Raw genomic sequence first — 16,271 nt, forward strand, 5'->3', positions numbered from 1 at the left:
CAAAATGACAAACAAGACATAAAACTCCCCAACGAGACGCACAACGACTCAGCAGATGTTAAACAACTACAGAGAGACGTGATGAAGACACACACAACCTACGACGACGACAACCAGACAACAAGAGAACACAAAGACACAAATTCAAGAAGTGCAAGACGATGACGAGATTGTAAAACGACAAGAAAGAGAAGAAACAGAAACACCTGAAGTCGAGCGTTTCACACGTCCGAGGGGCTGTTGTCTCACAATCTGTCCATCGTGTGTGTGTGTCTGTCTGTGTGTGTGTGTGTGTGTGTGTGTGTGTGTCTGTGTGCTTTGGTGTAAAGAGAAGTGTCACTTCATTAAACAAGTTTTTCTTCTCGGGGTTTTCTTATTTCCGTTCTCCAGATGTCACACTTGCCTGACACACACACACGCACAGACACACACACACACGCACAGACAGACAGACACACACACGTCACACTGTCTTTACAGTAAGTCATTAGTGAGTTTGCATCACACACAGTTATCATGCGAGAATCCTCCCATCTGCTCTCGCTCCTGCCCGGCCTCATTACCGGGGGCTCCCGTCGATAACAGACTCCTGCTCCTGTTTTTAAAGGCTCCATAAATTATTCAGTAATTAAGAGGTTTGTGCTGTTGCCTTTATTCAGGAAATCTGCCTCCTCCTCCTCCTCCTCCTCCTCCTCTGACAGCTCTGACACATGAAGCAGGGAAGCTCCTGGTGGAGCAGCAGCCAACGTCTCCTCTCCTTGTGTTTTATTGACCTTTTCATTTGCAGAGTCGTGTTTTCTGTAACGGGGGAAATCTACGGGTGAAATATTAATATTGTGATGTGAGAATATTTTACCTGGGACTCTTTCTTCATGTGGTCACATGTGATGACGTCGTCCTGTCGGGAGATTGAAATTAAACTGCAACAGGTTGATGAAGAGTGAGTTCAAAAATAAGTATTTTCATAGTTTATCTTTTTTATAAATAAATAGTAAAATAAAAATAGTTGGTAAAAGTTTTTATGTAGAATATTCTTATATTCTTAATTCCTCAGCCTTCTGTCTTTTTCTTTCACGTCTCTCTTCACCTTCTCTCATCCCCATTTCTTCTTCCATCATACCCTCCTCCTCCTCCCTTCCTCTCTTCCTCCTCCCCTCCTCTCCTTCCTCAGGGTGCTGGTTATGTAAGAGCTTAGCGTGTTGATGTGATGCAAATGGAAGAGATCAGGCTGCCAAGCTGACACACACACACACACACACACACACACACACAGTTGGGCCTTCATGTGTGAAACTGTCTCAGAGTCAAAGACTCGTCTCTTGTCCTCGTTCTTCGGGTCCATGGTTCTGCTGCAGTGGTCAGACTGAGACCCGGTGGTGTTGGCGTGACGCTAACCTGCAGAGCTGCACATTCAAAATCACACAAACCAGACTCGCCGGCGTTTGTGGAAGGAAGCGAACGCTGGCTGCCCGGCGACCACGCGGCCTCAGCCCCACTCTAATAGGCCATTAGTCACAGAAACGGCCTGCGAGTGATTATGAGTAATCAGGCTGTACCGAGAGAGAGCACTGAGGGAGGTGGGGGCTGAGAGGGGAGAGGAGGAAACAGGAGATGGAAGCAGAGGGGACAGTAAAGGGAGGAATAAAATAAAATAAGAGGAGGCAGGGAGCACGGAGGCCGAGATGAGGAGGAGCAGGACGTCCCTGAGCTGCGATTATCGCTCCGCACAAAAAGGTTAATGAAGTCATTCAGAGAGAAAGAAATAAAACATTGATCGGACTCGACGCTGCGTCCGTCAGACAAATCTAATGGAACCGGCTCCGATTCAGAGACGAGGCTAAAGAAAATCATTTATCAGCATGGAGGGGAAACACAGACCTCCACTGTGTGTGTGTGTGTGTGTGTGTGTGTGGTTAAACCCTCCACCACAGCATGATGCAGTGTGGCCACGGTTGCCATGGCTACGGTGAACGCAGCCCGGAGGTTGGTTCTCGTTAAGGAGTTAATTACCTGCCGAGATGTTTTTCACCTTTTGGCTGACGAGGTCGTTCTCGTCTTTTTACTGTCAGAGGACGACAAAACAAGACATTTCACTGAAGAGGGAAAAGGTGAAAGTTGACATTTGCAAATAAGAGAGTAAACGACTTTGTTTACTCACGGGTGAAAATGATTTACATAGATGAATGTAGATTAAAAAAAATTCTTTGTGTCCATTTGGACGTTATTTGACTCCGATCTCTGATATTCACATTTTAAAAAAGTGATAAAACAAAACAAAACAAAAATCTGCAGATTCAATTTTCCTGCTCAGATTAAACGAGACAAACGAGGTTAATTGATGAAAGTGAAACACGGATTCATTCCTCAACATCCTGGTTCTTCTCTCAGATTCTCCTGAATGGATCCAACAAACTGAATCCACAGCTCGCCCCCCCCCCCCCCCCCTCCCCCATCAGTTGTGAGGCAGCAATAATCACTGTAAACATGATCACAATAATAATGACGGTAATTGCCTCCTCTAACGCTGCCAGCGGCTCTGCAGCAGCTCTGTTTGTTTTCTGATCCCTCTTCACAGGAGTCATTTTGGTCTAATGGTCCGTTTAATCTCCCTCTTTCTCTTCTCCTCCTCCTCCTCTCTCTCTCTCTCCATCTTTGTTTCGTCCTTCTTTGTCTGAAATGCAGCGAGTAACACTCAACTGAGATAATAGAGGCTCTGATTTTGTTACAGAAAGTCAACAGGCCTCTATATTTTAATTTGAAGTTCCTTCATGTGATTTAAAAACTGTGACTCAACACAAACTAAATTCACATTGATGCTGTTTAAGGCGAAGAATCTTTTTTCTGACCGCAGATGAACTCGGAGATCGACATGTTGCATTGTTGTTAACGGGTAAAGAAACAGGACGAACACATTTCTTTCATTTGTATGAATTCAAATGCTCTGAAAAGAAAAAGAGGTCCGAGAATGAATCTGGGCCACGAGGAAGAAAATGTTAATAATAAAAGAACAAAGTTGTAAATAAATGAAGAAAAGTTCATAATGTTATGAGAATAAAATGTTAATAACAAGAAAAACGTCTTTAAAAGAATCACTTTTCAGATAATCCTCTAAAATGACCGTGTGCCTCTAATGACGACTTAATTCTCATATTATCACGACTCTATTCATTATGATGAAAACATCTTTTCTTCCCTGATACTGAATATAATAGATTTCCACCCTGCGTTCAGCCGCTCGTCTCCACCTTCACCTGCTCTGTGTTTGAGGACAGAAGCTGTAAACTCATTATCTGTGAGCTCTTGTTAAACCCACTTCTCTAATGAAGAACATCTGAGGTGAACAACGACATAATGATTTTAAAGCCTCCGCGATTCTCCCACGTTGATGAATCTTAATGAAGTTTGTAGTGAATCTTAATCAAGTGTAAAGAGAAATAATTTCACCAAATCAAACACTGGCTTCATGCTGCTGCAGCCACACTCATCCCTATTATTTACGTAGAGGCTCATTTGATTTAATCGACTGTGTAAATATTAGTCTCCACTAGAATTAATCAGACGTGATTCCGAGCAGACGATAGAGAGAGATGTGCTGGCGTCATGATCTCGAGATGCACGAGGTGGATGCCCGACATGAAACACTTGAGGGAAGAGGAAACGTTTCTTTTGTGGTGAAGTGAAATCTTTACTGTCGCAGCAAAATCACACAACAACAACAAGCAGGTGGAACATTAGCAGCAGCTGAGGCGTTCAGAGACGCCTCGTTAAATACTGTTGTGTGGACACAGTGGAAAGGCCACGATCACTTTCACCTTAGCGTCAGAACTCCAGACACAAAAATCATAAAACCTTGAATAGAAACCAGATCTCCTCTCTGGCTGGGCTCCCTCCTCCCACTGGAAAAAAAAAATATCGCAGAGGACTCGACTCTCAACGCCTCAGTGGACGCCGTGAAGAATAATTTACTTAAAGAAATAACACATCCTCGTTAAATGAAATCCCTCTCTCACAGAATAATCAGGAAAAAGCCCAAATTGAATTAACAGCAAATAAAAATGCACTAAAATCTTATTTCAGATCGAATGATTAACGCTGGCACGTAAAACCTGGGATTCCTCAGCTCGGTCGAAGGCGTCATCGCTGTGAGACTTCGACCGATCGCACACATCGGCCAGAGCTGCTAACGATGACGGATCCCACGCTACCTGATTGACTGACGCTTGTTTGGAGAGCGTGTTGCTGCGGAGAGACGCCGACGGGACAGGAAGTACTTTACGTCGCCGTCTGTTAAGTACTCGAGCGTTACGGGCGCAAAGTGCAGGTTGTGCACTCTGTGGGAAAGGTTAAAATCAGAGGACAAATCCCGCAGAGAGACGACTGCAGCGTTTATCCCCTGACGAGCTTCGTGCATGTCTCTTTTTAATGATCGTTGTTTTAAGCAGCATTTAAATGACTGTTTTTCACAATGAAGTATTAAAATACAGTCATTCGCATGTTATTAAAACAGTAACATGTTTATCCCGGTTGTTCTTCCTCCCCCATTTCCACTTCACCACCTCCGTCCACACGGTGCGTCCGGATGTGAGGCCGAGCCGGACGACGAGGAGCGTTTTGATTTTCTCCCGTGTGCACACCGTCCGTCCTCTCGGCACCGCAGTCCTCATCGGTGGCCGCGGCCATTTTGTTTCTCTTTGTCATAAACACTCGATACAGTCAGGGATCCAAAATGGTGCGAGCAGGTAACAGGTGATAAAGTCAGGGAGGCCGCGGCTAGAATCCATCGTCGTAATCTCCATCGCAGCCGTAATCTGGAGGAGAGGAGGACAATGAGTGATTATTTATATATTTATATTCCTGAGCTGGATATCGATCTGTTCCCTCTGATGAGACAGTAAAAACTTTTTGATTTCAGTATTATTATTAAAAAACACCCGACATGAAAATTCTTGTGGCTGAAAACGTGAGACGGACTCAGGTTTAATCTCCGCAGTGTCCGCAGGCGTCCGTCCTGCTCCACTGTCCCCGAGTCCCTGCCAGCTCCAGAGCCCCGAGTCTGACCCTGACCTTTGACCTCTCCGAGGAGCACGGAGCATAAACAAAGAGTTCCCCTACAGGAATCAATTAAGTAGCTTTTTTTTTTATTGCAGCAGAGTCAAAGACTTTAAAGTTTAACAGCCGGAGACGTAAAGTGTAGAAATTGAATCTTAGCCACGGCTCATTAAAAACTCGCCAGAAGTCCGAGCAGAAAACGGGGCCGTGACCCGGAGCGGCGGAATCATTAACAGAACCAGTTTTGCAGTCAGAAGCTGAGTCTGACCGAAATATTCAAATGTTCAAATGAAGAGATGGAGAAGAATCATTTCGCTTTTAAGTTCACGAATCGGTGGAGAAGATTCCTGATCGGGATATTTTAACTTTATTTAAAGAATCACCGTGAGGGTCTGTTGTTTTACTTTGTTTTCATTTCTACTGTAAAACCTAAAATACCCTCGATGTTATCCTCGAACATTTATTTGATTTGTGCTTTTACTTATTAGTTTGCTCCATGTCCCATCTGCTAACAAGGAGGAGACAGGGGGACATTTGGGACCTCTCATATTGTCCATCGTCTGAACTGAGGAGGAATCAAACTTCCAACTCACCGTTGCTGCCCATCAGCTCCATGGCGCTCATGCAGGGCTCCTCTTCCTCCTCCTCTTCCTCATCGGCAGCATCATCGTAGACGACCGGCCCGCTCTCCACCAGCACGCCGCTGGCGGGGTCTCCCACAGGCACCGGCAGGGGGTTGTTGGAGGCAACCTGAGCAAAACGGGAAATATTGTTGGTCGTGCGTCGTTCTGTATTTTTAATATTTTCCTCCGTGTGACATGAAGGAAAAATTCCTCCCGAGGGAAATCTAAGCTCGGTGTCATCTCACCTGCCCCACTTCCTTTAAACTGATATGAAGATAATGAACACGGTGGAGCTGCGGGGCGGGTGGAGGAGATACTTCATCTGCCGCAGCATCTGCACATGCGACTAGATGCAGCATCAGAGCGGAACCACGACCTCTAATATCTAATATTACATCTAAATGAAGGTTCTGCTTCTTCACAATCTGCAGTGTTCCACTTTGTGTCGCACCGAACGGGTCAAACGCAGCCTCGGGGCGAAAACCCGCCAACGTTCACGAGGAGCTTGTCAAATTAAGGGGGGAGGGGTGAGGGTGAGCGCGGGGGCAACGATGTAATCAGAGCGTCGTTTCTTCTGCATTTCAACACGTTTACATCGTCTCAGTTGAGCCGTCAAGACGTTCATGCACGAACATGACGATCAGCCCCCGCGGGCGACTGCAGGCGATTCTGTAACCAGGAGTATTTTCATGCTGGGAGACAAACACGGAGCCTGAGACACGAGGAGACTTGGCAGCAGCAGCAGCAGCAGCAGCAGGAGGAGGAGATAAACAGAAGGTTTCATGAGCGGTCGACCTCTGATGCAGAGACGACGGAGACCAGATGATTTTCCAACAGGAGAAACGCCGACAGAATAAATGTCAGAGTTGAATGTCGCTGAGAAGGATCAAGGCTCCAGAGACGTCCATCGTTTCACTTTAACCTGTTAGTCTCTTCTAACGCAGCACATTACCAACTGTCACACCCAGGATGAAATCATTTCAATATAAATAATATAATAAAAACCTGTTTCAATATAAATAATATAATAAAAACCTGTTTTCAACCATTTTTTAAAGCTGAATTTCAAAGTTCTGCAAAGTTAAAAAGTCTAAAGTTTGTCTCCTGCTGCACAGACAACACCGAAGCTCCTGAAACTCAAACTGTCACATCCTCATCATCCTCATCGTCCTCATCTTCATCATCCTCGTGTCACATGACAGCTGCTAACGACTGGTCTTAGATTTTCAGTTTTGCAATAAGAAGAATCCAACACTTTCTTCTCAGCTGATTTTAGAGGTGGAGGAGAAGCAGGCTGACGGTCTTCACTGTGACGGAGAGATATTTCCCCGGCAACAGCCTGTTGGAGTCCCTGCTGAGACCCTGCTTCCTCCCCCTGCTGCCTTCCCTCCCTCCGATCTCACTCTCGTTTCCTCCCACCTCTCTCTTATTTCACATTTCCTCTCCACCCTTCCTCGCTGCGTCCTTCTCTCCTCCTTCCTTCACAGTCACATTTGTGGGTCCGACTCGTGTGTCTCTCTACAGATCAGCTGTTAAACTGTGAAAACACTAAAAACCACAACTAAACAAAAAGCCCTGTCCTCTCTCCTCCCTCTCTCCTCCCTCCTTCACCCCACTTTGTCCTTTAGTCTCCGCCCCGCTGACTTTCTCCTCACCGGGCTGTAAAGAGGCTCCTCATCACAGGAGCTGGACGCCTCATTAACTGCTGCTGAACGCAGGCGGTGACGTGAGGAAATATAAAAAAATTAACCATAAACACGGAGCTCCAGACTAATTAATAGGTGAGAGCCATTACACGGGTCAGGACGACGAGGGAAACTTATTACTGCTCATATTTACACACAGATAATGTTGCACTGCAAATATCCTGTTGGAGTATTTACACTTGCAGCGGAGCCGTCCAATCGCAGAGCTGCTCGTTAAGAGCCACCGAGCGACAGGAAGCAGGTTTTATGAGAGCGAGCGTGTTGACGTCTGACGGCTGCAGTTACTCAGAATGTGAACTGAGAGGAAAACGCTCAGTTCAGACGCTCAGTGTTTGAACTGGATGAGAACCAGAGAGAATAAATCTCGGTCGACTGCAGGTCAGCTCCAGGTCGTCACGTCCCCGTCGAAAAAGACGTGATGACTTTATTTTAAAGCTGCTGTTTGGTTCGGGGGCCTCGTCCCCCGGAGACCAGGGGCGGAGTTTCTCCAAAAACTACCGTTGTGTACATATATCACAAAGACCGTCGAGTCTGTGAATACTGCAGTGTCAATTTAAACGGGCCTCTGTGAACGTCGGGGTTTATCAGCTCCTGAGAACTTCTCAGAGAATCCGCCTCCAAACACGGTCCGTCATGAGCAGCCAGGACGCAACTCTCCCGTGACCTCGTCGCACTTTTCACTTCCCTAAGCCTCGCTTCTCTAAATCCCCACATCTTGATCTGCCACCCTCACCCGTCTCCCCCCCCCCTCTCTATGAGTTTTAGAGAGGGGGGGGGGCAGCTGGACCGGTCTAGATTGGCAGAAATGGACTCGTCACTGTCTCGTAAACTCATCGTTTCCTCCCCTGGCTTGTTTGAAAAATGTACAGACTAATTGCTGGGTCACAGAAGAGGAGAAGGAAATCGTTTTTCTGTTGAGCGACCAACACACACTCACACACACACACACACACAGATCTCTTTTCAATCTGGGCCTGTCACTGCAATGAAATGGCAACATTACATAACAGGAGCTGCGGGCGAGGAGCAGCCTCAGCCAATGGCGGCGGCCGTTTGCCTCCAGTTCCCAGGGGGAGGGGAGGGGGGTTGCTAAGTAACAAGCCTTGTTGACCCGGCCCCTTGTGGCAATGTTTTCTTCCTGGTCGACGGAGCCTGAGCTCCCTCAGCTCCTCCATTCAGAGCTGCCAACAGCAAATGATGGAGGGGGGGGGGGGGGGCACAAAGAGTGAGGAGGAGGAGTGGAGAGAGATGAAGGGATAGGAAGGAATGTGTAGGAAGAAGAAATCGAAAAGGAGAATGATGGGAAATGAGGAAAGCAGCAGGGGGGGGCGTTAAGAGGAAGAGATGAAGAGGAGAGAGATCCGGACCCGTCGAGCGAAGAAGAGGAAAAGTCTTAAAAAGAAGAAGAGGGTGGAGAAGAGTCACAGTTTTCTTCTATGTTTGGAGACGGAGCTGACATTAAATAATATACATACATAATAAATATATATATATAATAAAACAGTTCTGCACTCATCGACGCTGTGATCTAATTTGAAAATGGGGGGGTGGGGGGGGTGGGGGTCGACCATCAGGAATGTGGAAAGTGAGATGTCTGGGAAATATATTCATACATCTGTCGTCCAGACATCCGACTGTAAGACTTTGTCAGATCCTGTGAAGCTACCTGTGATTGAATTCGGGTCTAATTTAAAATCAAATTAAGACACAAAGTTGGAGGACGTGTCCTGCGTCTCCCTGAAGACGGCCGGAGAAGCTGTGAGGCTGAAAATGTGCAGAATGAGAAAATTAAGTGTTCAAAGACGTGAAGTCTAACTGGGCTCAGTTAAACAGACACACAGCTCCGTCTCGTGTCTCTGGTTCATCGCTGAAGAAAAGAGAGAAACGACCTCTGAAAGTGCTTTTTAAGACATTTTTATGTTAAAGTTTAAGGCCGTATTTATTTTAAGACCCCGTCAGATTTATTTTAGGAGCAGCGAACACCCTGGAGGGAGGAAGAGAGGGAAGGAGGAGGAATAAGAGAAGGGCAAACAAAGACAAAGTGAGCTTCACCTCTCACACGGCCTGACTGGAGATTTATTTATCTCCGGCCGCTCTGCGGGACATTTCAGCAATCAGCCTTTAATGGGCGACCAGAGGAGAGTGACGGGGGGATTCCAGTCTGTCTCCGGGTCGAGTCTGTTACTGTCACAGCCTCGTTACGTGGAGCCTCTGGGGTTTGATTCTGATTCTTGGGCAGAGCGTAAGAGAAGTCTCCTGATATTCTTAAATGTTCTTATCGTCAACTAATCCTTTACTCCTCTGTACCACGGTCAGAGTCGGTCCACTCGAGGAGGTGGAGTTAACGCGTCAGTCAACCGCCATTTGAATGAATGAATGAATGAAGAAGAAGAAGCAAGCGTAGTGTAGAGTGAAGACCCCCCCCCACTGAGGATGAACGGCAGCTCACCTGCTCCACAGCCAGCTTCTTGTTGGGCTGCCCGGTGATGAACGGCTGCAACCTGCGACACAGACGACAAAACACCGTGAGAACAAACCCGACCTTTAACATCCTGCGTGTCCTCCACGTGTCGAGTGAATGAAAAATCCTGCATCGTGCATTTTAACATTTTAAAATCAAAACATCAAAACATGAGTCATTTTCTACTTTGTTCGTTTTGCATCTAAACACCAAAGTGAATCCCTTCTAAGAGAAAACCAACCAAAAAATATTCGGTTAAATCAAATGGAAAGACGATTACATAAGAACCTCATTGTGATATTTATTATTAACTGATGACAGCAAGTGTTGCTGATTCTTGTTTTTTTTTCAATGGTGATGAGAGTAAAACTCTTCTTTTATGAATGAAACACATAAATCACACAGGATTTAGTGTCGACGCGTCAGAGGTCGAGGATTCCACTTTGAATCTCAAACGACGGGATCGAGAGGAACAATGGTGCGGCCGCGAGACTGTGACTGACGGGACGACTTCCATCTCCTCCTCGACAGCGGCAGAGATAATCTGCGATGAACGAACCACCGGCAGTTATTCCTGGGCAGCCGCTCCAACGTCCCACTGGCTGGAATTAGCATCGTTCCCGGAGGCTCCCCGCCCCCTTCCCTGCCCACCCGGCCCGGCGCTGAGTTCCCCGGGGGGGGGGGTTACAGTAAGTGTTCAACTCTCGCTGATAAGAGAGAGAGAGAGAGAGAGAGTGAGCTTTTAATTAATCTGCTTCAACCAGGGGGGAGAGTGTGTGTGTGTGTGTGTGTGGGAGTAAGAGCGAATGTGGCATCTTCACCCTTTAAAACTACCCCCCCCCCCATCAAACCTCATTAGAAAAAATCCCAACCAGGCCGGCGAATCGCCCCCCTGCTGAGCGAACCATGCAGGGGCCCGTTCATGTGCTAGACTAGACGTGCTCCCCTGGGACCTCACCCGGACACTAGGGAGGGAGGGAGGGAGGGAGGACAGGAAGAGGGGAGGACAGACAGTAGGAGAGGTTGTGAGGAACAGTAGTGGGCAACAGGCAGTAAGGGTGAAGAAGAGAGTGAGGACAAAGTGATGAAGGGTTAAACAGAGACCGGGGAAACATGGGGTGAGGAGAGAGGAAGAGGAAGAGGAAGAGGAAGTGGAGGAAGGAGCATCTGAGAATCTGATTAAATCCTAAATCCCTTTAAAAGGATCAATCTCTGACCTCCTGTGATCACACGGATCGACAATCAATGAAACACTAACTCTCCCGTCAGATAATCACACTCGGACTGAAACTGACTGCCGTTGTTATGACAACATCAAATCCACTGAGGCGGCAAAACAGACGATCCCGCAGCCAAACTCAGGAGCAACGAGAACATCTGCTCTGCATTTGGTTTAATTCAGTTTTAACTGTTTGGTTTTTCTCCTTCTTGTTGTCGATCATCTCATCACACGTGAACAGAACCGGTCCGTTAAAAAAATCATCCGGCTGAATAAAACCACACGAGAGAGAAACAACGACGACTCGTAGCTTTACAAATATTATCATTTCTACTTCTCACACGGCCTCTGGAGACGCACAGATCTTCTAATGAAGCCAGTCACTGCTGCTGTTGTGCATAAACTTAAAACAAACACACACACACACAGACACACACGTCCCCCATGATTTCATTTCCTGCATTAGAGCCATTCTAATATAACCCCCCTCTGTCACTTTATAGATCTTATAATCGTTGTGCGTCACGCTGTGTCTCCTCTCGTTTACATTAAATCCTCAGCGTTTGTGTGTCCGTCTGACACCTTGTTGTCGTTCTGCTCGTTAGCGTCGAGGTGACGTCACCGCTGTTTGTTTGCTTTTAACTCGACGTCTATTTCCAGTCATCGCTTCCGTGTTTCAGCACAAATAAGCAAAGACAAACTAATGTGAGGGAGTTGTTTCATTAAGCCAATCAATAACGTGAGGAGGAGGAGGAGGAGGAGGAGGAGGGAGAGGAGGAGGAGGAGGGGGAGGAGGAGGAGGAGGAGGAGGAGGGAGAGTCAGTAAACTGGGGGTTGGTTGAAATTAGTGCTGCGATGGACTCGGATGTAAATAAATGATGATAATAATCTGGGTTTCCAACTTGATTTTCCAGCTGGAGACTGGAGACACACACACACACACACAGAGACACACACACACACAGAGAGAGACACACACACACACACACCCTCCTTCAGCAAACACAATTAAATCAGGCATAATCACAAAAACACACGCTACTGTGGTGCTCCCTCATACTTTCCCACAAACAAAAGCACACACCAAGTCCACACACAAGGGATATATACACACACGCAACCCTGCAAACAGAAACACAATGCAGCCTCACACACACACACACGCACGCACACACACACACACACACACAGTCCCTCATTTGTGCAGAGTTGTGTCCATTCAGGCTGCAGTGCATTGTGGGCCGGTGTGCAGCTTGGCAGGAGGAGACGCAGAGTCAGCCAAAAGAACTGATTGTGTTTTCTCCTCCTCTGGCTGGTCCGTCCAGCACTGACCCCATTCATCACTCACTCACACATAAACACTCACACACACACACACACACAATCTGTTTTTTTTTTTTGTGTATAACTGTTATTTTTGTCTGTATTTATGTTGTTTGTGTGTATTTGTGTTCCTGGTTCTCAGGTCTCTCTAGAAACTGAGACCAGACTGATTGAATAAAGGTTTAAATAAATAAATTGAATAAAGGTTTAAAGAAATCCTCTGATTGATGTGTGAACTACGTCAGGGCTGCCAGGTTCATCACAACAAATACACACACACACACACACACACACACAGACTCTGTCATGTGACACGAACAGTGCATCTCGAACTCTTCACTTGAGGAGCTGTTGTCATGGATTTTTAATTTTCACTCCACGCTCCAACAAAGTCACTTTAATGTTTTCAGTAAAGGAAGGGCCTCAGTTTGGGGGATTTCCATCACTTTCTCTATGCTTATGACACACACACACACACACACACACACACACACACTCACACACACACACACACATATTTAATAACCCACTAACCCATCCGTGGCCGTCTGATGCGAGCTGTGACATTTGTAGAGACGGACAGGGTTTCTGGGTCAGTTAGCACCGGGCTGCAACGCCGCGCTCGTACTTCACAGATATTTTTGGGCACCGTGACTCGTCTCTTGAACAAAGATTAACCATTCATCGAGAGGGGGGGGGGGGGGGGGGAGGGGCTGTGGGCTTAACAAACACACACACAGTATGTTTTGTATATTAATACATGCAGTGCAGTTCTGTGATGGAGGGAAAGATGCTCGAGACAGAGGGAACAGATCATCAAGTGTTTCATAAACTATCTCAGTGTGTTGTCGGGCAGTGTTACTGTTTGTGTGCACTTGCGTGTGTGTGTGTGTGTGTGTGTGTGTGTCGGCAGGGGCTGGTGGCGTGTCCACAGGGGAGGATCACAGCGCTACACACCACTAATCACACGAATGGGGAGGATCACATGCTATTAACACGCATCCACACACAGTCACACGTGTGAGGGATCAAAGAGTTACTTCCAAAGCAGCAAAGTGTCCGAGTCAGTGTTTCCGTCGGAGTCTGACCTTTTGTCTGTTGAGACACAAACAACTGGTAACGACAATAATAACAACAACGTCCTCACACGGCCGGCTGCGTCTGGCGTCACCAGGTGCCTCAGTAAGTTTCACATGATCTTCACTCGACACAGAACTGCTGCTTCAAGTCCCCGTGTTCGGAATCTTTTCACGTGAAATACAGACGCACCCTCGACCGCTCAGCTTCAGGGATTTTGTTGTCGTGACGACTGGAGTTTGAGGCAGCTACTGGCTAACTGGAGGCTTACATGGCGTGTTGCCACCGGGGTTAAGTGATGTGTTAACTGCACACGTGTTGTTATCGTTGTGTTGCCTCAGCCTCCGGAATCTGCGCTGTGATTGGGTGCGGTCGATTCTGATTACCACCAGATTACTACAGTCGAGATCAGGCACCGGCCCCGACAAGATTAAAGCACGTACAACAAATACGAGAGTATCTCGGACACTTTGACTTTGTAAACAAATAGTTCCCACTGCAACCAACACAACACCTGTACGACGAACCGGAAAACATCTGGACTCGCTGTTATCACCAAACACCACCCAGGATCTCGAGCCCCCGCAGCAGAGCTCCGACACTTAAACCCGAAAACCTTCCACGTTCGTCATTTGGCTCCTTCGCTGGTCCGAAGACATTTCAATCTCCAACATCACACGTCTCCGCAGAGAGAGGCAGTCGTCTATCACGTCTCTTAATCAAACACGTTGTCCGTGTTGGCTTAGCAACAGCAGTAACCATGACCGGAGCGTCCCACAAGCATCTGTTAAGTGCTGCTGTTATTAAAAAAAAAAAAAAAACAACTGAACACCTCCATCTTCTCAGGTACCATGGAAACAACAAGGCTCCCTCTGGGAAGTTAAAGCCACATGAGGCCGACCACATTTCTACAACTGTGGTTTGATGCCGGTGATGAACTCAGTCACTGAACGTTTTAGCTCCTGTCTCAGATACAGTATAATATATTATATCATAGTGTCTCGAGTACTTGAGTAAATCTACTTCATTATTATTTTCCATCGCTGGAGTTTAACCTGTGAGATATTTAATCCACAGAACCGACTGCAGCACAGACCTGGGATTTATTGACACTTCTGCCAGTGAAACTTTTCTTTGATTATCGTGCAGAAATTCTTCAACTTTATCAAAAGGAAGTGAGCGTTTTAAAGTTGTAATCTCTCCCTGTGGATCGAGCTTCCCACCATCAGCAGGAAATCAGATCTTCTTATTATTCAGCCCACGCTCCAGACTTTACTCGGCTCCGCGGACAGCTTACCTCCTCTCCCATTTCATCAGACTTTCATTTTCTCTTTATTTTACCTCCCTGCGGTCGTCTTCGTCTCGAGAGCGACCGGGTGACCGTCTGTCTGCGGCGGCCGAACGCTCTCACACGTGCGCTCAGCTGCTCTAGTCTCCGTCTTTTGTTCCTTCGCTGTGTTTTATTGAGTTTCTTCTGACTTTTGTTAAAATGTTGGACATGTTAATGATTTTCTAAAAAGGCAGATGGCCTCCGTCTTCTCACCACTGATTTGACTTTTACCGACAGAAACAAATAGTTTTAAAAACAGCTTACGTTTGATCTCATTAAGGATTTTGATCTGTTTGCTTTTTGGACTTTTATTTAAAGTTTCTTTTGTATTTTATTTTGTTAAAAGTACTCTTTTAAAGTACTGTCTAGTTAGTAATCCCCTGGAATGAGTTTTAGTTTCACCATCTGTTCTGTGATTAACGTTTTTTATGATTCTTTTCATTGTATTTATTTGATCTACTTTAATAAACAACTCTTTTGGATTTTGGATTTGTACTTTTATTTCCTTTTGTCCGAGCTGCGAGGAAGTTTTATTGTGTTTACTTGAATCAAAAATGAAAAATCATTGAAGATCAATAGGGTCTTTTATCTCTGTCATCACAATCTAAAAGTAGAGACGAGGGTAATCAGACACAAACACGTTGTTTAGTATTTGAACACATAAAAAGCAGATTAATAATATTTGTGGACGATGAATCTTGAATTCGATGCGGTTCGTCTGTTTACACGTCGGAGTTACGAGCTTCTCTATGACAGCGATGATTAATCTGAGCTCACCGGGAGAGTCTTGGAGTCACTTACAGAGGTCAGAGGTCAAACGGCCATCAACAGCGCTGCGGACGACCTGTGGCGGCAGACGTTTGGTGTCCATGGCGACCGTTTACAGCAGCGGGGAGTGGCTCCCGCCGCCCGGTCAGACCTGGGCGTATAAATCACCGTGTATAAATCACTCCCTGAGGAAAACAATGGGGGCACATGTAGCGCTCTCATAAAGGAAGAACACCCCCCCCCCCACCCCCCCACATACACTCACATGGTGCAGACATATTTTTAAACTGGTCCATTAAAGGTGATCACAGAAAATACTCATCTGATTAATGCTGAACTGAATTGTTTCGTAAGAACGTTCACTTCTGTTAATGAATTGTAAATAAAAGAGCAACCGCTGGATTCCAGTGACCTTCACACTTCTCCTCTGCTCACGTTTCTTTTCTCTCCCTGAGCTGCTGAATAAAGAATAAATGGAAAATGAATACGCGTCTCGCTCTGCTTCGTTTCGTCAGAGTCGTGTAAAAAGAGACGATGAGCCAAAGAGCTGAACGGTGTCCTGGGGAGTTTTCTTGTGAACAAACGAAATCTGCTTTCATTCAAAAAATTCATTCTGTGAATCCTCGAAACAAACAAGCTGAACGGTTTCCCGTCCTCAGAAGGTATTTACAAACTAAACGTCTCGACAGCGTTAACGAGGAATTTACTCCCTGTT

The 16,271-nt window shown here is 46.3% G+C and overlaps 1 protein-coding gene across 3 annotated transcripts in view; it reads right to left on the minus strand.

The window, feature by feature from the left end:
• Positions 1-3,660: 3,660 nt before the first annotated feature.
• brf1a (BRF1 general transcription factor IIIB subunit a) overlaps positions 3,661-16,271 on the minus strand; it is a 63,943-nt gene continuing 51,332 nt past the window's right edge. For all 3 annotated transcript variants that reach the window (XR_011244696.1, XM_069535513.1, XM_069535512.1), the window contains 3 exons: positions 9,828-9,879; positions 5,643-5,799; positions 3,661-4,808 (listed from right to left, as the gene is read on the minus strand). Coding sequence is in view for 2 of the 3 variants with exons in the window: in XM_069535513.1 (XP_069391614.1) it covers positions 4,771-4,808; positions 5,643-5,799; positions 9,828-9,879 (247 nt within the window). In the remaining variant the exon portion in view is untranslated. The remainder of the gene's footprint in view (positions 4,809-5,642; positions 5,800-9,827; positions 9,880-16,271) is intronic.

The sequence above is a fragment of the Paralichthys olivaceus genome, chromosome 12 (genome assembly GCF_024713975.1).
Source record: "Paralichthys olivaceus isolate ysfri-2021 chromosome 12, ASM2471397v2, whole genome shotgun sequence".
In the NCBI taxonomy this organism is placed as follows: Eukaryota; Metazoa; Chordata; class Actinopteri; order Pleuronectiformes; family Paralichthyidae; genus Paralichthys; species Paralichthys olivaceus.